Source organism: Pleurodeles waltl, chromosome 4_1 (assembly GCF_031143425.1).
Source record: "Pleurodeles waltl isolate 20211129_DDA chromosome 4_1, aPleWal1.hap1.20221129, whole genome shotgun sequence".
NCBI classification, from domain to species: Eukaryota; Metazoa; Chordata; class Amphibia; order Caudata; family Salamandridae; genus Pleurodeles; species Pleurodeles waltl.
The window spans coordinates 975,156,489-975,179,171 of record NC_090442.1 but is presented as its reverse complement, the minus strand read 5'-3'; the positions used below and the strand labels follow the sequence as shown (position 1 = coordinate 975,179,171).

Sequence of the window (22,683 nt, the reverse complement as noted above, 5' to 3'; positions counted from 1 at the left end):
CCGCTCGTGCATGTCACTAGTGATAAGTCATTGGAAAATCTGAGTACCACAGACCTAACTGTGGGACAAAGTCCCGACACTCAGGCTTTTATGTCCTGCCCCCAGTTAGAGTGCCATTCCTACACAATAAGTCATTGAAAGCAAAGCCCCCAAAATGACCTCGAAAGATTGAGAGGAAAAATAACGGGTAATCTGGGTCACTATAAGGGGAGGACACCTGCCACTCATCTTTTCAAACTGTAACACAGGCCACCCCATGTATTGTAAACATGAGGTCAGACGTCCACGCAGCTGTTGCAATACTCCAGAGAGAAAAAAAAGTCTATGGTGATCTGCTATGAAGTAACATTTCACAGCTGCAGGGAATAGGAGTAACCGAGGGATTGGTATAACGCAGGCAAGCTTTCTGACGTTTCAACCAGTAGGCACAAAAACCTACAAGATGACTAGAAAGATGTATTGTAGAACATAATTATACAAATATTTTTTCAAGCATGCTTGTTTATAAAGAAAAGCATGTCAAGAGGGTGAGAGCGGAGTAAAAGGAATTTTTTTGCATTTTCAGAAAAAAACAAAAGCCTACTACCACCTCTCAAACTTTATAGTGTTAGGGTCCAAGGAAGGACATCAAGGAATGGCTTCTGCATTTATAAATAAAAGTATGTTCCCTGGGGTACACCTTATTCATTTATACTGGATTAGAGCACACATGAGACACTGCTTCTCCTTCAATGCACTTCCAAGTAGGGCTGGACCGATGACAGTTCACAGAACCTTTCTGTACATGCTGCTTCTTCAAGGTCTCATGCCATTAGCAGGCTAGAGTTGGTGGTGGACAAATGCATCACCTGCCATTTGCAGGATCTCTGCAGTCTAATCGGAGCCTGGGATGGACGTGGTTGCAGTTCCAGAGTGTCACAACTACTGTGTTGAAGATCTACCACAAATCTGCTTGACCATAGCCCATTAGATGTTTCTGGAGGCCAAGGTTTGGCATCTAGACTGTAGGTAGTGTGGACTACCTTTGTGAAGTTGTCCACTGCACTTTCATCAAGTGCACAATGAAGTGAGCGCAATGCCTTGAAATATAATCTTTGTTTGGTTGTTAGCTAATGTAAGCATCTCAGAACTATTCTAGCATCTCTGAACTGAGGCAGTCTGGAGAGGCTAGCATTAACGTTTTATTAAGCCTCAATTGTTTACTGAAAAATTTGGTTCCAGTCAATGGCTTCAATTTTCGTGAAGCATTTCGCTCAGTATCTTGAATTTAGCTCTTAGCAATATCAATTTAGAGCTTTACATTCCAAAAGTTTAGTTGAGTTTTCATTCAAGAAATGGCAAGTATGGTTTTGAACTTGCCAAATGCTAATTCGGTAGTCTTAAGGGTAGTCTTCAATAACTCTATAATAATCCCTACACTCCCACAATAAAGCTGGTATCTTACACCATGTTTAGTCAATTCCCTTTTTGTTCCTGTCTGTTACTGAGCTCCACCCTGCTCACATTCCCTCCTCCTGCTCACTTTGCAGTGCAAACAGTCTCTGTACATGTTTTATCGTTCACCCCTGTAGACATTCATTTAAACTAGTCCGCTTGTTTAGGGGGCCACCTTTTGCACCAGCTTGCTACCCGTCCAACACGCAAAAGGCGGGGCTGCCTTCAGCTATAAACCTGCATCCTGCAAACTCCACTTCACCAACACAGAAAATATTCATTGAAAGGAGGTCATCAGGAAACCTAATATCCACGCAGAGAACATGAACACCAAAAGTCTTTGACTCAGAAATTCAGAGCACAGAGCAATCGAAGCTCAATTCCTGCCTGCCTGCCGTTCCGGTGCTGAAAGCCCAGCTCCATGAACATTAATGGATATGGTTAAAGAGGAGGCCAGCAAGTTCCGTTTTGTTGCTATTTAATGCTTTTGGAATATGATCAACTCTCTGGGCGCCTGCACAGCAAGCATAAGCAACAACTCATTGAAGCCCCCGGGGTAGCAAAAAATGGAGTAATACACACCTTGATCCAGTGTCATCACAGGTCTGAGCTCTTATCTCATTGTTTGTCCCTCGAATTTCATCTGTTTATGTGTGATGGGCTAAGGTACGGACAAGCAGCTCAAGCTGCCGAAAGAAAACATAGGATCCTGTTTACTTTCTGGTTCTGCCACGGATTTCAGCAAACTGACACGAGCAGTAACAAAAGCAGGGCAAGGATACTGTTGCTACCCGGGCTACTGCCGAGTGGCATCGAGATGAAATGACTATATATATATATATATATATATATATATATATATATATATATATATATATATATATATATATATAAAATCTACCCCTCTCTCTCAAAAAGAGAACACGGTGTGTCTTTTAAACTGAATAGGGTAATACCTTTCTGGTGGCTCCATGGTAGGTAGTTAGCTAATATAGGTTTGCTCTTGAACTGGCCTTGACCATAGGAGTCTTTCTAGGACATTCTAAGAGGTAACAGCCATTGAAGGCACTTCTACCAGTATTTGTATAAGAAGTATACAAACACAGTGTCATTTCCCCTGTAATTTGGATTTTTGTGCTTAGATTTTGTCATTCTCTTCTGCCCTCTTCTGCATTCTTCCCCGATGCATTTCCATGCATGATAGTATTCTACTTCATATGACAGATTAGCATATACTACCATTTACTCTGATGCACCTCTTCCTGATTCATTGATGTGGAGAACACGGCATTTATTGAAAAACCAAGGGTTGTCCAGAAAAACAAGAACCACTTCCTGTCCCAACTAACATTGTGACCTGAAGAGTCTGTAGGCCAGTAGAAGCAGCAGCCCTGAAGGCATTGCAGCTCTGTTCAGACTAGCACCACCCACTGTGAAAGTTGTCTGGTGTGTACACAAGTACAATAATTATCACTGGGGCACTCAATGGTTAGCTTAGATTGGTACTGTCTGTAATTGAATCCCCCGTTTATTCCTTATGGGTGCTGTTCTGCTTGGCTCTTCTGCATTTGACTCTCATGCCCAAGAGAGACTCTCCTAAGCAAATTAGATTTAGACCATTCGCTTCAGCAATATCCTTGGGAACTCACAAAGTGCTCTCATAATTCAAATTTTTCAGTTTAGGTGTTTTTAGGGTAATTCGATTTTTTCTTTATTATTTCCGGGGGACATAATCACTACGATTATAACACTCCTGAGATCAGATATGTAACTTGGCAATAGCAGACATATTTAATTCCAAATCAGTCTGCTTTTTATGTGGCATCCTACCAGACAGCACAGCTGTCTGGCTTGCTAAAGGCATCTTGTGGACATTCAGAAAGCTAACCTAGTTATGCATTTAGCCCGCTGCTTGCCATTGCCTTTGTAACTCACATTTTCTTGCTTTCCATTTGCTGGCTTTATTTGTTTTAGGTTTGTACCTTCCCTTGCCCAGATGTTATTTACAGTATTCTTCTTAGTGCTCCCTTTCTGTAAATAGGTCTGTAAATCTTGTTCTTATCTGGTCACATTAGCTGTGCATTCAAAGACTGGGGTCAAATGTCAGGCACTATCTTCTGGGGGTGCTTGTTTACTTTTGTTTCTCGGACTTCAAAGTGAGAGGATTTATGTGACAATCTTGCTGGATTCTGAAAATAGGAAAGAGTCTTTCTAGCACACAACAACATTTAAATGAACTGTGCTAGTATTTCAGAATATAACTGAATTAGGAACACAAATTAAGTACATTTTTTGTTATGTGGGAAGTGTGTTGGAAACAAATACGTTAATATGAACAAAACAAATCATTAAAGTAGGTGAAGCAATTTTCACACATTTTTGTCTGTGCACTGTTTAGTTGTATCAGTAAACCTGTATGTCTGTGAAAATGTAATGGTCATTTCAATTGAAAATTTGTTGTCTGTAATAGCAATGTCCTACCACACCATGAATACTCCATGCAACTCTATTCTGTGCCACTCCACTCCACATTGCTGCACTCTACTCTGCACCACTTAACTTTACACCACCGCACTCTATCACTCCACTTCACACTACGCCTCTCTACTCTGCACCACTCTACTTTACCCTGTACCACTCTACGCCAATGCACTCTTTGCCACTCTACTTTACTGCACTCTTCACCACTCCAGTCTAGGCCACACCAATCTACTCAGCATTACTCCATTCTACTCCACTGTACTCTATGCCAATGCACTTTACAATGTAATACTCAACTCCATGCCCCTGCACTCTATGCCAATCCAATGTACATTGCTCTAATCTACACGACTACAATCTGTCACTGCACTCTACACCACTTTGCACCATTAGACGTTATGCTACTCTATGCAACTGCACTCTACCCTGCACCACTGCACTCTACACCATTCTATGCCACTGCAACTCTACGCCACTCGACTCTAACAACTCCACCCTACACCAATGCACTTTACACACCTGCACTCTGTCAATGTACTCTATGCCAGTGCTCTGTGTATCACTGTACTCTACGGCACTGCTCTTTTCTCCACTCTGCATCACTGCACTCCAACTCTCTACTCTGAAGCACTACATCGTCCGCCACTGAACTCTATGCCACTCTACTCTGCACTACATTCTATGCCACTGCACTATACTGTGCATAAATCTATGCTACTCTACTCTGCACCACTCTACGCAACTGCACTCTATGCCACTTGTCTACTCTGCACTCTATGCCACCACACTCTATGCTACTCAGCTCTACACCACTGCCCTCTAGGACACCCCACTCAGCGCTACTCCAACAAACTATGCACCACTCTAATCTATGTTGCTGCATTCTACGATGCTGCATTGTATGCCACTGAATTCAATGCCACTTCACTCTGCCACCACACTCCATACCCACTGCACTCCATGCCACTATACTCTATGCCACTGTATTCTGCGATATTCAACACCCAAGACTCTACTTCCCTGCCATGCCAGTGTATCCCACTCTACATGACTCCACACTATGCCACTCCAATTATGCCACTCCAATACACAACACTCTATGCCACTCAACTCCATGCCACTAACTTTTAGCCATGCTAAACAGCAACCACGCTGGTGCACAGCATGGCTACAACACATAGGTAAAGTAAATAGCTCTTGCATAGGCGAAACCTATTGGCTTTGCTAGAGCTTGTTTAAAGCATTTATGTTGTGGTGATCAGTGATACAATGTTAATTAAAGTTAACTTTCAGTTTGTGCTCCCTTTTTAGTTGGTCCTTCCAGCAGGTGAAGCTCTTCAGAGAGACAAACTTTTACCTTGTGGTCCTTATGTCCGGTCTGTTATGATGGATTGGAAAGGAAAATATCATGATGAACAATTTCTCTATTTAAAAAAAATAGATTTCTTTCCATTCAACTGCATTAAGTTGCAAAGAATGAAATACAAAGCTTAGGAGAATCTCACCTCATTGAACTCGACATCCCTTGTGGCTGCGAGGTCGAACCCCTGTTGTTGGCTCTCAAACTGAAGAACTCTGACAAGCATTTGGTATCCAGTTCTGACATCGTTCCCATAGAGTGGCTTGGTGTAATTGGTGGCGTTCTGCAGCTCTCGGGCAATGAGAATTGACTTCTCGCCATTAAGCGTGGTTTCATTGCGATGCAGTTTCTCATTCTGTATGGACATGGAAATGTAAAACATGAAGGAACTGGGGCTTGAGATTGTGATTTGATGCATGCATCCCCAGAAACCCGGTAGTGCTGCCTGATGCATTGCACAAAGCTGGCATAGGAGGGGGCCCATGCCATGGATGGAAGCAGTTCCGAAGATACGTCATAGGTAAATTGCCAGTTGCGTAATAAGCAACTTGTTCCTGCCTAGGTGCAGATTATAAGTCACTGTCAGTCTGCCTTTTCCTTACAAAGAACTGCAATACTGCCACAATTTAAAATAGTGTTAAAGAAATGTATAAAAAATGTATTTAAATCACAGGATTCAACTTTCCGAACTAAAAAGTTAGTTGCCGAGATGCAGCACCAACCTCCCCATTAAAATGTTTTTATTTTTACATATTTTTTCAATATAAAATAATAAAATCTTTAGTAATTTGAGTATTTGTTTGGTATTTACTGGTGTGTGTATGTTTTGCAAATTACTGTTTTAATGTTTGAAATGTAAACTGTACAATTGACTTGGGGGCCCCCAACTTCCAGTAGTGATTCAGTGGGGGTCCTTAGGACTTAAACGTTTGGAAACCACTGTACTAGAAGGCATCACAATGACTGGGTGTGTATATTCTGTTCAGGCCAACATTCTCAGAATCAAACCATGAAGTCTGAACACTACAAGTACCAGAATGCTTCAGTAGCGGAGCATAAGTGTCGAATAAAGGACAATGGTCATTAAGTTAAGGGTTGTACTGCCGGATTTGGAAATGCTTGGTGGCTTTGACCGTAAATGGCATCAACAACAAAGCATTTGATGAACGCCAGATGCAAGCCATGGCCCACCCTGTCCCAGAAAGCAGGGCACCACTCACTTCTGAGGCAGAAGATGATAATGTTGCATACCATTGTTTTGAGGTAGACGAAAGCATTTGCGGTACAGTTAAAGAGCTCAGGAGGGAGCCAGCCTTTCTCTTCATTGCAGTGTCGGATGGCATTCCCTGAAAATAATTAAACATGGGTTTGAATTTGATTCGTCACATTATTCATAGCAAATAAAACACTGTTAATTTCCATGACTGCTCTTTCCAATCCTGTATTTTTAATACAGTACATCTTGAACATCCGCAAAACTAACAGATTTGGTAGATGTATATCAGATTAGAAACAAATGCAGTATCTGCATCAGCATCTCCGTGCACCTCAGGCTGACCCAGATGTATTTCAGTTTCTGCAATTATGACATGTTTGTGATGCTAACCTATAACACACCCCGAATAAACCAACACCAACCACGATGTCAGTTGCACCGGTGGCAGCCACCTCAGACTAGTTGTACTTTGCATGGAGACTAGCAGGTTCGAGGATTCAATCCATCATTAGGTGCTGGCATGAGATGTGCTCCCCTGAAAGCGGCAATGCCCTTTATGGCAACCGGGGAGCACTTAAACTCCAGGGGCCGGGCTTTGTGCTGAGCAGTCTATAAGAAGCACTTATGTCCAGGGAGGGTTAACACTTATGAAGGTTATCGAGTTTGCACAGCCTCCAATGATTTGGTAACTCATGTGAACCTACTCTGTGCAAAGGTTTGCAGCTCACCTGGTGCTCACTGTGTGATGTCTGCTCTTCACTGCTTGACCGTATGAAGAAACCCAATTTTGTGTGACACCGTGGTACCGTGTGAGTTGGCAGGTCGGGCAAGGCTGAAACAGTCAATGCCCGCAACCCAGGCTACTGGGTGCAGAGCTCTGGCAGGCTTTCCTTACCAGGTTAGATCATTGCAGAGGCAAAGGTTTTTGTCTCCATACCTGAAGTGATCTTTGGCTGCCCCCTGGTCAGCAGGGCAACATTTCCTGCATGAAGTGCAGTGATTTGAGGTGATTGGCAGCGTGCCTGCGTACCTTCTGTGTTCTTGAAATTTGCAGTACTGGCTAGGGGCCAATAGACCCGAATCAGGCGGATACTCCCGATTTTGAGCCAAAATCCGCTTTCATGTTCTAAAATGTTACCACCACATTTTGAATGCCAGTTAATTTCATATTAATTTCTGTGCCAATGTGGGCTTTTAGTAATTCTACAAATCTCAATATTGGCAGATACTGCAGCGGTGTACAGTGATGTTGAGACCTATCATGAAGGAGGGTCTAAGACGTAGGCTTTAGAGCTAAAACAAAAACGGTGAAATTATATTACTGAACTTCTTCAGCTGGGAGTTCTATAGATACTGACTTCTTGAGGCGATGGATGGCACAGAGGTGCAAAGAACCTACCGTGGGAAAGGCCCATTTTCTGGTGGCATTGACAAAACTGGTTAAGTGGTAAGTTTCAATGGAATGAAAATAAGTGTGGCACTGGCAGTTGCCATAAATCAGACTGGTGCAATATGTGATCAGGGTCGGACTGGGACAGAAAATAGGACGGGGCACCAAAATAAAAGTGGTCATGATTAGTGAATTAGAAAGGTAAAAATAAGTGCCCAAATTTGCGCACTGCAGCAGTTTTGCACCTGTAAAGACATGCTGTAAAGGTGCTGTGTAAGGTGTGCATGACCACATGGATTTTTGTTTAACCCCTCGGGTGCCCAGGAGTTAACGGTTACGTCCTCGTTTGCATCGCTTGGGTGGCGAGGACATAACCATTAGGTCCTGGTATGGGCCCTCAGGGAGAGCGCTAGCGCTACCCCCGATGGCCCTGCACCCCCCTCCCATGGACAGGGATGGAAGGGGAATCTCTTTCCCCTCCACCCTCGCCCTCCCCGGACCCCCCTGTGGCGTTTGATGATTGATCCTCAACAGAGGCTGCCCCCAGCATGGATCGGAGGAGAAATGAAAAAGCATTTCTCCCCGATCATGTGGAGGGGGCGAGAGAGGCATCAAAGGAAAGGTAAATTTGTTTTAGGCCATTTCTACCCCCTTTGGAGGCAGATCGGCCTATTCTTATTACGCCAATCTGCCCCCAAGGGGGCAGAATCCACTAGACACCAGGGATTTTTATTTGTATGCGTCAATTTCACGCAAGGGGAGCGACTCCCTTAGGGAAGCTAGGCACCAGGGAATTTTTTGTGCACCAATTTCACGCAAGGGGAGCAACCCTTAGGCAAGGGTCGCTTCCTCAGGGGATGGGGGAATTTATTTTAGGCCATTTCTGACCCCTTTGGGGCAGGCATATTTCTATTAGGCTGATCTTCCCCCAGGGGAACAGAAACCACTTAGGCACCAGGGATTTGTGTTGTGTATGTGTGTGTTTATTGGGGGGCAGCACCTTGGGCAAGGGTCTCTCCCTATGGGGGCACATTACTGTGGGCCATATCTGCCCCATCCTTGTGGGCAGATCAGCCTAATTTTGGAAGGCCCACCTGCCCCCAAGGAGATGCAGAAAGCTGACCAGGGAAGATTTCCCCCCCACAAAAAAAATAGAGGGTGGGGGTATGGCCATACCCCCACCCCAATAAATGGGGCCAAAGTTGTTCTGCCCACCGGTGGGCAGATGGGGCAATTACCCCAATCCACTCCCTGGGGGGGGGCAGAAAGCCTACTAGATGCCAGGGATTAAAATAAATAAATAAATAAATAGTGGGGTGGTGGCTACCAATAGTATGGGAATGGTTATGCCCCATCCCAACTGAAGGGGATAACAGTCTTAGAGCTCCCCCCTGCACACTAAAACATCTTACCCCACGGCAAGCAAGAGGACATTTGATTATTTTGGGGTTTGGTTTTACATTTGGGCCATAAGAGCTTGTGTAACACTCTCAAAATCGTCCCACTTGGAATGGTGAGGGCTGCACTTTTTGGACTATGGGACGCTGCCATGTAGAAAAATTCACAAGACCTAGACTCATCTAAAAACTAAACACCTGGATGAGTCCAGGGTGGTGTGCTTCACATGCACTTGCACCATTTTCTTACCCACAATGCCCTGCAAACCTCCAACTTTTCTGGAAATCACAAATGTTTCCCACATTTTTGTGATGGAATCTTCCGGAATCTGCAGGAATCCACAGAATTCCTACCACTCAGCATTGTCGCATTTATACCAATAAATATTCTGCCCCACTTGTCAGTCTTAAATTTTTTTTTTCCCCCCGCTTTGGTTCCCTCTCAATTTCGACATGTTTGTGGCTCTTCCCTGTCACAGGCACTTGGCCCACCTACACAAGTGAGGTATTATTTTTATCGGGAGACTGAACGGAACATTGGGTGGTAGGAAATATGTCCCAGTGCGCTGATCCCACACAGAAACATGGTAATTTTGATGTGCCCACATAGTGTTTTGGGGCATTTCCTTTTGCAGGCACTAGGCCTACCCACACAAGTGAAGTACCATTTTTATCGGGAGACTTGGAGGAATGCTGGGTGGAAGGAAATGTGTGGTTCCTCTTAGATTCCAGAACTTTCCATCACCGAAATATGAGGAAAAAGTGTTTTTTTGCCAAATTTTGAGGTTTGCAGAGGATTCTGGGTAACAGAACCTGGTGAAAGCCCCACAAGTCACCCCATCTTAGATTCTCCTAGGTGTTTAGTTTTAAAAAATGCACAGGTTTGGTAGGTTTCTCTGTGTGCCGGCTGAGCTAGAGGCCAAAATCCACAGATAGGCACTTTGCAAAAAAACATGTCAGATTTCTATGTAAAAATGTGATGTGTCCATGTTGCGTGAGGTACCATTTTTATCGGGAGACTTGGGGGAACACAGAATAGAAGAACAAGTGTTATTGTCCCTTGTCTTGCTCTACATTTTTTTCCTTCTAAATGTAAGACAGTGTGGAAAAAAGACATCTATTTGAGAAATGCACTGTAATTCACATGCTAATATGGGGACCCCGGAATTCAGAGATGAGCAAATAATCACTGCTTCTCAGCACCTTATCTTGTGCCCATTTTGGAAATACAAAGGTTTTCTTGATACCTATTTTTCACTCTTTATATTTCACCAAATGAATTGCTGCATACCCGGTATAGAATGAAAACCCATTGCAAGGTGCAGCTCATTTATGGGCTCTGGATACCTAGGGCTCTTGATGAACCTACAAGCCCAATATATCCCCGCAACCAGAAGAGTCCAGCAGACGTAATGGTATATTGCTTTCAAAAATCTGACATTGCAGGATAAAGTTACAGAGTAAAACGTGGAGAAAAATGGCTGTTTTTTTACCTCAATTTCAATATTTATTTTTATTTCAGCTGTTATTTTCTTTAGGAAAGCCTTGTAGGATCTACACAAATGACCTCTTGCTAAATTCAGAATTTTGTCTACTTTACAGAAATGTTTAGCTTTCTGGGATCCAGCATTGGTTTCACAACCATTTCTGTCACTAACTGGAAGGAGGCTAAAAGCACAAAATATAGTAAAAATGGGGTATGTCCCAGTAAAATGCCAAAATTGTGTTGAAAAATGTGGTTTTCTGATTCAAGTCTGCCTGTTCCTAAAAGCTGGGAAGATGGTGATTTTGGTACCGTAAACCCTTTGTTGATACCAATTTAAGGGGAAAAAAACCACAAGCCTTCTCCTGCAGCCCTTTTTTCCCTTTTTAAAAAAAAAAAAACAAAAAAACAAAAAAAAAAAAAATGTTCGCTGTGTTTTGGCTAATTTCTTGTTCTCCTCCAGGGGAACCCACAAACTCTGGGTACTGCTATAATCCCTAGGATATTGGGGAAAAAGGATGCAAATTTGGCATAGGTAGCTTATGTGGACAAAAAGTTAAGGGGGCCTAAGCGCGAACTGCCCCAAATAGCCAAAAAAAGACCTGCCACCTGGAGGGGAAAAGGCCTGGCAGCGAAGGGGCTAAATGACAGAGACAAACCACAGTAAAAGCCGACTCAGCAGACCATAATCAGGCCCTTAAAAACAAAACAAAAAAAAACAGCCCACACACTGACCTGTCAAACCAGCCCATCGGGCGATGCCTGGTTGTCCTATAGACCAACACTGCATATAATGGCATGTGCCATTTTAAACTCTAAGGCAAATTTGTCCACTCAACGAAGATAGGATACAATGGCAAACATTAAGACTAAAGAGCCCATTGTTTCCAGGATATGAATATGAAGTTTTTTTTTTTTTCATAAAATGGGTAAGTTACTTACATTCAGCTTTATACAGTTTGATTTTAAAACAAAAAGTATGCTCTACTATTTAAAACAAAACGTTGGTTGGCAGCGTGCATACAGAATGCCTGTGACTCACCATTGCATGTATTTTAAACACCAAGCACGAATATTACTAAAACGTCAATCCCAGGACAGGCATAATCATTCTAGTGTTTGAAATTAACACACATTTATGAGCAGTCACATATGCAAATGGTGTCAGACCAGTGGCGGCTGGAGTTGGGGCAAAGTGGCAGGGTGGGGGGCACAAAACAAACAAACAAAAGCAAAAAAAACACTTACCACATCACCACCAGTTCGCCACTCTTCTGGGTCCCTCGCCGAAGGCAAAGGCTCCCAGCCTGCCCTGCAGCCAATTCTAGCACTGCTCTCATGCTGCTGGCAGAACGAGAGCAGCGTCATGATTGGTCTGAGTCCTATCAATTTGCATTCCCAGGCAGACTGAGAGCCTGTGCCTGCTTTCTCCAACCCAGCAACACAGTGCCGGGTTAGAGATAGCTCAGTGTGCATCTGTGTTTTGTCGTCCTGAGACGGCCGGCCAACCACACATGCGCACTGAGGGAAGTGCACCTACCACCCACCAGGTGCCTGTCCATCCCCATAGCACACTCATGAAAAATAAAACGATAATAAACAGTTTATTATTATTTTATTTTTCAAGTTTGCAGCAGCTGCTGCTGCTGTTGGGAGTGCGCTCCTCCACCATACCGAAGGGGCCGCTGCTGCGTCAGACAGACGCTAAAACATACAGCACAGAGAGAAATCCTTTGATGTGCCTCTAGGGGATTACAACATTTAACCGTTTTGCTGAAGCACATCAAAAATAGTTGTTCCACAGAAATATTGAGTCAACAACGTTACTTCTTACTGAGGAATGTTGTGTACATAATCGTTACTTCTTTCTGAGGAATGTTGTGTACATAATGTGCCAATAATTCCTAATTTTTTTTGCCACTGGGGCAAGAGCTTTAATGTTTTGTCAGCTAATCGTTTGGTGAATAAACCACTATTACGCAAGACACATTTCCTCCACAGATGAGATGCAATGGAGTTTTATGCCTAAATGGAATGACTTTTTATGTTTTTATCTATTATTTCTACACACGGACCTAATTATGCTGAGATAATGTTTTTAACACTGGTGTTTGATACAAACAAATATAGTAAACAAGAAGTCAATGTCATAATGTTTGGGAATATAAAAACATAATATGTGCCTTTAAGGAATAAAAACCAGACTTTAGACATCAAAATGTATGGCTCAGTACCAAGATAGATTGGCTCATTCCCACAAAATTTACTTTAGAAACATGTATACCCTTTCCTTGCAACTACAGATTTCTCCCGGATGTGTCAGTGTTTGTCACTGAATGAGATCAGAAATACAGTTCAAAGGTCCTCGGAGCCAAATGAACAGCATGTGTTCCCATTCTTTTCATCATCCACATAATACTAGTATAAACTAGACCAGACCGGAACATAGCTCCAGTTTTCTAGATAGAAACTCATTAGGATACGTTCAAACCATTATCACAAAATTTGTGACCATATGCGATTTACACATTGAAGATGTGATGGATCTTGTGACATTTGATTCTCTCCCATAAGATTACAAAATCCTGTGCAACCTCCTTGAAATATTTTAGTTTTCATAGTAATTTATACGAGGAAGTCCTTCTCGCATCTCCAGACTACTGGGAACTAATCAGCACACCAGAACGACCAAGCCAGTAATACCCAGCCTGGAGCTTTCTAACAAAGTTGAGGCAAAGTCTTGGAGAACCCACGTTGCTGACTTGTACTAATTCAAGCACTAATTTAAAATCATTCCCATGCCTTTTACAAGCAATCAGTGCCTAATTTATAAAAGAATAAGTATTGGGGCCCAAACTTTTTCCTAAGACGCCCAACACTAGCACTACCAAATTTGTTGAATATCAAAGTCTAGTCTTGATCCGGCTCATGCCTCTTTAATACACCACCAGACACTTCCTGTTCCTTCATCTCATTCTTGCAGGTTTTTTTTCATCTCTGCTTTCTCACGGGTTACATTCATTTCCCTAGCCCTATTTTTCCTCATTTTCTGCAGTTTTCTCTCTCATTCTGGGTCAATCTCTGATGATAAGAAATAAGTCTTGGTCCCCAGAAAAAAGTGCTGGTGAGCCCCGCCTGCAACCACAAACTCAAATAGAGCACCGAGCTATGGTTAGAATACTTAGTACTTAAAATTACACAAAGAACTTACAGTCAGACCCGGGCGAACTAGGAAGGTACCCCTCCACCTGCAGGCTATGGAAGATCTTCACCTTCAGGCTGAATCCAGATACTAGCTTCCAAGCTGTAGGAGCTGGTACAAAGGGAACAACTGAAAACAAAATCTGCAGACTGCGCAAAAAGCAGGCACGCATGATGGAAAAATATGTATACCTGAAGAGTTGTGTGTAGAAAACAAAGTTGCAACCACAGGAGAGGCGTAGTGCAAACTAGAGCCAGAAGTCTAGCAACACACAGATACAGGGAACTGCGTTACTGGATTCAGATGCTCTTATGCTGTACCTGCAAATCTTAACCCAGAAGTACGTTCAAACCTTTATCACTAAATTTGTGACCATATGCAATTTACACATTGAAGATATGAAATGTGATGGATGTTGTGACATTTGATTCTCACCCATAAGATTACAAAATCCTGTGCAATCTCCTTGAAATATTTTAGTTTTCATAGTAATTTATACGAGGAAGTCCTTCTCGCATCTCCAGTCTACTGGGAACTAATCAGCACACCAGAACGACCAAGCCAGTAATACCCAGCCTGGAGCTTTCTAACAAAGTTGAGGCAAAGTCTTGCAGAACCCAGGTTGCTGACTTGTACTAATTCAAGCACTAATTTAAAATCATTCCCATGCCTTCCACAAGCAATCAGTGCCTAATTTATAAAAGAATAAGTATTGGGGCCCAAACTTTTTCCTAAGACGCCCAACACTAGCACTACCAAATTTGTTGAATATCAAAGTCTAGTCTTGATCCGGCTCATGCCTCTTTAATACACCACCAGACACTTCCTGTTCCTTCATCTCATTCTTGCAGGTTTTTTTCATCTCTGCCTTCTCACGGGTTACATTCATTTCACTTGCCCTATTTTTCCTCATTTTCTGCAGTTTTCTCTCTCATTCTGGGTCAATCTCTGATGATAAGAAATAAGTCTTGGTCCCCAGAAAAAAGTGCTGGTGAGCCCCGCCTGCAACCACAAACTCAAATAGAGCACCGAGCTATGGCTAGAATACTTAGTACTTAAAATTACACAAAGAACTTACAGTCAGACCCGGGCGAACTAGGAAGGTACCCCTCCACCTGCAGGCTATGGAAGACCTTCACCTTCAGGCTGAATCCAGATACTAGCTTCCAAGCTGTAGGAGCTGGTACAAAGGGAACAACTGAAAACAAAATCTGCAGAGTGCGCAAAAAGCAGGCACGCATGATGGAAAAATATGTGTACCTGAAGAGTTGTGTGTAGAAAACAAAGTTGCAACCACAGGAGAGGCGTAGTGCAAACTAGAGCCAGAAGTCTAGCAACACACAAATACAGAGAAATGCGTTACTGGATTCAGATGCTCTTATGCTGTACCTGCAAATCTTAACCCAGAAGTAACCCAAAGTGCAACAGCTATGATGGAATGGAGGATTTACTGTTGAGGACAGTGCACTCAGCTATCTTGTACTAGGAAAATCACTGGAAGGACTGATGAGGAACAGCACAACCTCATCAATGCTTATGGCAATTCGAGTTGCTATAAACACCAGGATGATGACACACGCAGGGTTGTCTCCAACACTGTGTTGTTTAAGGCAAGGGCAGCCCCTCCGCTGTGGCGGAGGTGTGTCGCTCCGCTGCTGAAAGCAGATAAAGCGATAATAAAAATATTTTATTATAACTTTATTTTTCCACTTTCTTCGGCGCAGGGTGGGGCCAGCATCCTCTGTGTCAGCACAGGGGAGAGTGGTATGTGCAGTTCTAAGTGCGCATGTCAGTTTGGCTGGCCGTCTGAAGCCGACCAAACTGACATGCGCACTTTGAACTCTCCACCCGGCTGTGTTGCACAGCCGGGGGTGACCAAACGCAATTTCCTGCTCCCTCCCTGAGCAGCATTACAGTCTGCTCAGGCCAATCCTGGCGCTTCTCTCATGCTAAGTAACAGCATGAGAGAGGCGTCATGATTAAGTGGTGAGGGAAGGAAGAATACAAGATTTTATCCAGGCAGCAGGAGCAGCGGAACACCGAGGTAGCAGGTACGTTTTTAAAATGTTTCGTATTGCCCCCCCCCCTTGCCCTGCGTGCTTCCACCCAACATGACCAGAGAACTCCTATAGGTGGGTCACGACAATATGTACCACATAGGGCAACGCATAAGCCTTCCCTTATAAATTGCTCACATTATTTGTTTTACCTGAATACATCCGAGATGTGGCAGATTTTGGGAGATAATGTGACTTTGTATGTGATGAATTGAAGCAATTTAAACAATTCTATGTTTTTTCAGTGTGGATTCATACCCTCCTCCTTTGCACCTCTCAAACCAGCTGTAAAAAGCCTTGAGTTGTGCAGAGTGAAGGTACATTTTCAAACTTTCATTCATTTACCAAATGTTTTCTTTTAACGCTGATTCTGAAGCACTGTCTAAGTGATTGTCACGAGTCATTGCTTTGCGCCACTTCACCTACTTTCATGTTTCTATGTATCCGTCAAATGCTCTGAAGACCTTTCAATAAAACGAAATAACCTAGCAATCTCATAATTTCACTGATTACAAATAGAGATAGAGTACTTTGTATAGCACACATTATGCCATTACTATGGGCTCGTAGTTCTGTTTTCCAAAATGTCACAATTTTAGGCTTAAATCTATCTTATATATACAGTAAATAGGTTTAGGTAATATGCTAAAGATTCCAAGTGAAGTGACAAGGCAGAGTAAAGAGACAGCGGTATGTGGTACAGGGAGAGTAAAACAAGCACAGAAAGGGAGTTGTTGATAATTGTTTACGAAATGTGTGTTCTGTGCACTGTAAAGGGGAGTGCTGGTCTACATTCGTGAAACCATCTGAGTACATTTCTAGTGATCTTTGGAAAATATTGAAACCTACCACATATAGCGAGCCGAGGTAAGTCCCTACCTATACTCCTGGCACTCTGCACCTAAAAATTCTACTCCAAAAACCCTGTTTCCAGCACACAACCATCAGATCCTGACCTGATGGTATTTGCACAAACTCACAAAGTGCCCTGCTTGCAACAGGTATTTGGCAAGAGCAAAGAATGCAAAAAGCCATCTTTCTGAAAAGTGAAGTCCACAGCATCTCAATTCACCCGCTTACATGAGCTGGAAACAGCTGAACGACAGACACGGAAGCGAAGAAGTGATGGTGCCAGGAACCACAATGGGCCACTGTTTTCAGCATCATTATCCGAGAGCTGCCCCTGGAGCTCGCAGACATTCTGTCCAAGGTTTGGAGGGTGGTGTGAGATTCCGTCTGCACTTACCGACTGGAACTGGAAGATTACCGGAGGGCAGACCCAACATTACTGAAAGAACTCTGTAGCGCAGTGCACCAACTGTCACCATATGTTCTGTAACCATGTGTAATATTCTGACTCCTGGGTATAACATATTGTTTGCTAGAACCACAGGGCTATCTAGCTTATTCTGAACAACATTTTGGTTGTAGAATTTAGAGCCACCGGCGGCTCCTCCGCTAAGGCGTCGCCCCACTCCTTGTGGGGAGAAGAAAAAATAAATGGTAATAAAGGAATGTTATTATCATTTTATCTTTATCTGGAGGCAGGTTGCGGGGTCAGGGCTGGAAAAGGAGTGGCATGTGCATGATAAGTGCACATCTGTTTTGCCGGCCGAACAGACATGTGCACTTAGCATTTCTCCACCTGGCTGTATTGCAGAGCCGGGAGGAGAAGGTGCACAGGGTCCCGCTTCTTGTGTGAGCGCCGAACGAGGCCGCTCACACCAATCACAACGCTGCTGTCATGCTGGGGACAGCGGCGTCCTGATTGGCTGAGGGGAGTGTGGGAAGAGGACGAGGCTGCTCAGGACGAGGACTGAGACAAAGCTGTCTCCAGATTAAGAAGGTAGGTGTTTTTTTATAGTATTTTTTTAATGTATTCTTTTTGAACCACCACCACCACTCCCGTTCAGTGGCTGCAGCCACTGTTTAGAGAGCCCACTTACATTTTTTTGTGAAGAATTAGGTTACTTTGGTACACCAAAAAGTCCAGTTTCAATTTGAAATTCCATATCTTTACTTACAAAATCAAGGTCATTAGAATTGATTAAGTACAGAGTTGATTTACAACGATGGCAAATCCACCAATATAGTAGTAGGTTTTTAACCATTATTAGGTTATGGTCGTAAGAGAGGCCTTTACAGGAGTGTAGCCATGAACAATGCAGTAAGTATTCACAAGCGTGTTGGCTTGTGGCGGTTCACAAACATTTCACGGGTAGCTTAGCTTTCTGAACTGGAAATGCATGGAATGAGCAAAAGTGGACGAATACCTATAACTGTCATGGAGATAGAGGGTAAAGTGTTTCCTTGTAGGGCAAATAAGTTCACTATAGAATACAATAAAAAGTTAAATGTGAGACTGCACATGCGTTCTTGGAAATCTGCATGGATAAACTTGGTAAGGCGGAGTATGCCTGGAAATGTGCGAGTGTTGTATTTTTATTTAAAGAACACACGTTTATTAACAAAACTATATTGAATACAACTCATGTTAGCAAAAGTTAAGACCAATCACTACTAAAATAAACATGATATTAAAAACATTAGAACAATTTTTTAGTTACAAATTAAAAAAATTAGAAGACAAAAAAAAAACCTTCTGGACGTCATAACATATATTAGAATGGCACAGTGTGCGCCTTTTTGGATCGGTCCCATCCAACAAATTGTGTACAAATGTGGACTGTTTAGTGCTAGGACAGAACCCTTAAAGATCTGTCATGGAAGTCCAAGGCGGATAGGTCTCTCAGTGTCTACTCAGCACCATCGTGAAGACTACACTTGGGATGAAAAGGATTGGTTTAATCTCATCCCTGTCGGTGCACAGGCCCACTCACTATGACCATGTCTTCACACTCTCTGTCCACTTCCCCTTCAATAAATGGAGACTAGGTGATTGCTCAGGATATCAAACATGTAACACAAAGGCATGGTTCTGTCTTTTGATGCTTGCAAGCACTTTTTCAACCTACAAGAGACAGAATGCCTGAACTATACCAAGGTGAGCCATTGGGTGCTAAATCTTACTGTAGAAGTAGAAGCCACCCGCAAACTAACCCCCTTTGAAAAGTTTATATCCACAGCTTGTGGCTCTAGTGGGGTTATCTCGACTTTGCCTAAAATACTTATGGAAGCCACCCTCCCTCCCCCTAGTACTAGTGTAGGTCTGCCCTTTGCAAAGCACACCTTCAACCAGTGATGGGTTTTAATAGCCCAGGTACAATCCCCAGTCTTGTCAGTTTAGTCCATAACTGTTCATGGTTCACTCGGTCAAATGATGATGAGTTATTGACCATGGAAGTGAAAGTTTTTTCATGGCTTGCCTAGCGAGACACGTTATCAGTCAGAGCAACCCACCGAAGCCTCCTTGATCTGTTGGCAAAATGGAAATGTTTATATAGTAGTTAAACTCTTGGAACTGAATGGAACCAATATTTATGGCAACTCTTCTGCCAGTTCCAGTGTGCACACATGCACCCCCACGTGTTTCAGACTCCCCGATTTGCGGTATTCGGCCAAGAACTTAGTACATTGTAACATGCTTATTTGGCTGCAGAACAACACAATTTCAGGAAAAAGGTAACATAACAATGGACACAGTGCTATCTATACGCAAATTCACACTAAACTGAGTGTGTAATTAAAAAATAAGGCTGCCATTTTAAAGTGGCAGATACAAAATTCGTACAATAAGATAGAATTGTACACAACCATTGCCTCTTTTTAATGAGCAGGTAGCCAAATTAGGCTCAGAAAAGATACTATTCGGTACATGTTGGGTCACTTAGAATAAGACAAATGACACTGAATTAAACATGTGACTCTCTTCTAGCACTTTTTAAAATAATTTTAAACTAAACATTAATTCACGTCCAGCCCCTAGCTATGGTGTTTCCCACTACTCACCGACGGAGCCCTTGGGACACGGTACAGCAGCTGGCTGCCCAAACTTGGTCTGCGGCCACCAGATACCAGCCTCAAATGCCTTTGGACATCCATTGTAAATTACTGGGGGGAAAAACAACAGCGTTTTCATAAATGTTCAAAAATACAGCCTAAGATATCGATCATGCAAAGACGAGAGTAAATAATATTAGTACCTTCCATTCCACAAATTGAATTTTCTATTGGCACTCAATAATTAAGCGCTATTTACATTACAGGCAGGCATTGACCATGAACTCAATCGACCAAAGTGCTAGGGGTGGCGAAACTGACAGACAACCTTTGACCTTCAGTTTCACTCAAACACACATGCTTACACATACACATGCATTCATACTTACACATACTCTCTTCTCTTACCTAAGTACATACTCATTCACAAGCACGCACAGGCATACATTTCATAGCATTTTTTTTACTTCCCTCAACTGCCCAAGAAAATCATATTCAAACTCATTGTACTCCATTTGCTATTACACTAATAGCAAACAACTCCGCATTATTCACTATTAAAGTAAAAAAAAACTGAGATAAAAACAAAGCGAGTGGAGTCCCAAACATGGTCTATAATGATGAGCTGCCACAGTGTTCCTAGCACTGATTTGCCACATCTGAGGCCATGGGTCGCAAATGCAGTGCTGGGGGTCGCAAGGGGAACTGCAACCCCTGGTGACCCCTAAATGATGTCCATGGCAATATCTGCTATTACATTCCCCACAATGTGAATAAGGCGCTTAAAGAAGAGAGGGTAATTCACAATTTGACTGCCAACTTGTAAGTGCTATAAGTTTATTAATGCCCACCCTCTCTCTCTCCAGTAGTGAAGGGTTAAAAACAGGCCTTGAGTATCGGTTCAGCTGGGTAGCTCTTGTATCAGAAGCTGCTCCCCCAGTTACATTCCCCCTAAGGGAAGGGCCAGGAGAGCGCACAGAGACGGCAGTTCTTAAAAGAGTTAGCACGGGCTGCCAGTGGTGTAACAGAACTGGAGGGGACCACCCTGCAAAGAACATGGAGACCCCCAGCGGACTCACCCAGGCCAGGTGCTGTGCTGAGGGAGACCCTGGAGGTCGGCCACTCAGCCACCCCACCTGCACCACGCGGGCTGTAGGGGCCTTTGCTACCCCACTGGGCTGCTTGAACTATATGAACTATACTGAAGAGCCTCTTAACCCCTCGCCATGGTGAGAAGCTTCTTTGCTATTCCAAACAGCTTCTTGCTCAACTGTTCTGCAAACATGGATTGAGCAAATCTGATTGTTGCTCTTTTTAAAATAAACATGAATTCAGGTTTTGATAGTTTAGAAGCTGCTCATTTCTGCGTGCTACTCATTGCTTTGGCCAACGATTTTCAGTAAAAATAAGTTTCAACTGGTGTGAAATTGAAAATGTCACTTACCCAGTGTACATCTGTTCATGGCATCAGTCGCTGAAGATTCACATGTTGTGCATAGCCCGCCATCTGGTGTTGGGTCGGAGTGTTACAAGTTGTTTTTCTTCGAAGAAGTCTTTCGAGTCACGGGACAGAGGGACTCCTCCTCTTTGTCTCCATTGCACATGGGCGTCGACTCCATCTTCGATTGTTTTCCCCGCAGAGGGTGAGGTAGGAGTTGTTTGTTAGTAATAGTGCCCATGCAATGGAGTGAATAAGTATGTACCTATTTAAGATTTAATATATTTACAAATGTACAAAGTTGAAGCTAACTTCCAAACGGCTACAGGCTCCCGGGGAGGTGGGTGGGCACATGTGAATCTTCAGCGACTGATGCCACGAACAGATGTACACTGGGTAAGTGACATTTTCAGTTCGATGGCATCTGTCGCTGTAGATACACATGTTGTGCATAGACTAGTAAGCAGTTATCTCCCCAAAAGCGGTGGCTCAGCCTGTAGGAGTGGAAGTAGTCTGAAATAAGGTTCTTAGTACGGCTTGACCTACTGTGGCTTGTTGTGCTGATAGCACGTCTACACAGTAGTGCTTGGTAAATGTGTGAGGCGTAGACCATGTGGCTGCCTTACATATTTCGTGCATTGGAATATTCCCTAGGAAGGCCATGGTAGCGCCTTTCTTTCTGGTTGAGTGTGCCCTTGGTGTAATGGGCAGTTGTCTTTTTGCTTTAAGGTAGCAGATTTGGATGTACTTAACTATCCATCTGGCTATACCCTGTTTCGATATTGGGTTTCCTGCGTGAGGTTTTTGAAATGCAATAAACAGTTGTTTAGTTTTTCTGATGTTTTTAGTTCTGTCGATGTAGTACATTAGTGCTCTTTTGACGTCTAATGTATGTAGTGCCCTTTCAGCTATGGAATCTGGCTGTGGGAAGAACACTGGTAGCTCTACCGTTTGATTTAGGTGTAACGGTGAAATAACCTTTGGCAAAAATTTAGGATTGGTCCTTAGGACTACTTTATTTTTGTGTAGTTGGATAAAAGGTTCTTGTATTGTAAACGCCTGAATTTCACTTACTCTTCTTAGAGATGTGATGGCGATGAGAAATGCAACTTTCCAGGTTAGGAATTGTATTTCGCAAGAGTGCATAGGTTCAAAGGGTGGACCCATGAGTCTTGTTAAGACGATGTTGAGGTTCCATGAAGGAACAGGTGGTGTCCTTGGTGGTATAATTCTTTTGAGGCCTTCCATAAACGCTTTAATGACAGGTATCCTAAATAGTGAAGTTGAATGGGTAATCTGCAGGTATGCAGATATTGCTGCGAGGT

The 22,683-nt window shown here is 43.1% G+C and overlaps 1 protein-coding gene across 3 annotated transcripts in view; it reads right to left on the bottom strand.

Annotated features, from left to right (window-relative positions):
* Window positions 1–22,683, bottom strand: part of CELSR1 (cadherin EGF LAG seven-pass G-type receptor 1) — a 393,160-nt gene that overhangs the window by 64,391 nt on the left and 306,086 nt on the right. For all 3 annotated transcript variants that reach the window (XM_069229728.1, XM_069229729.1, XM_069229730.1), the window contains exons 16-18: window positions 19,930–20,031; window positions 6,527–6,621; window positions 5,421–5,630 (exon numbers count right to left, since the gene is read on the bottom strand). In XM_069229728.1, coding sequence (XP_069085829.1) covers window positions 5,421–5,630; window positions 6,527–6,621; window positions 19,930–20,031 — 407 coding nt within the window. The remainder of the gene's footprint in view (window positions 1–5,420; window positions 5,631–6,526; window positions 6,622–19,929; window positions 20,032–22,683) is intronic.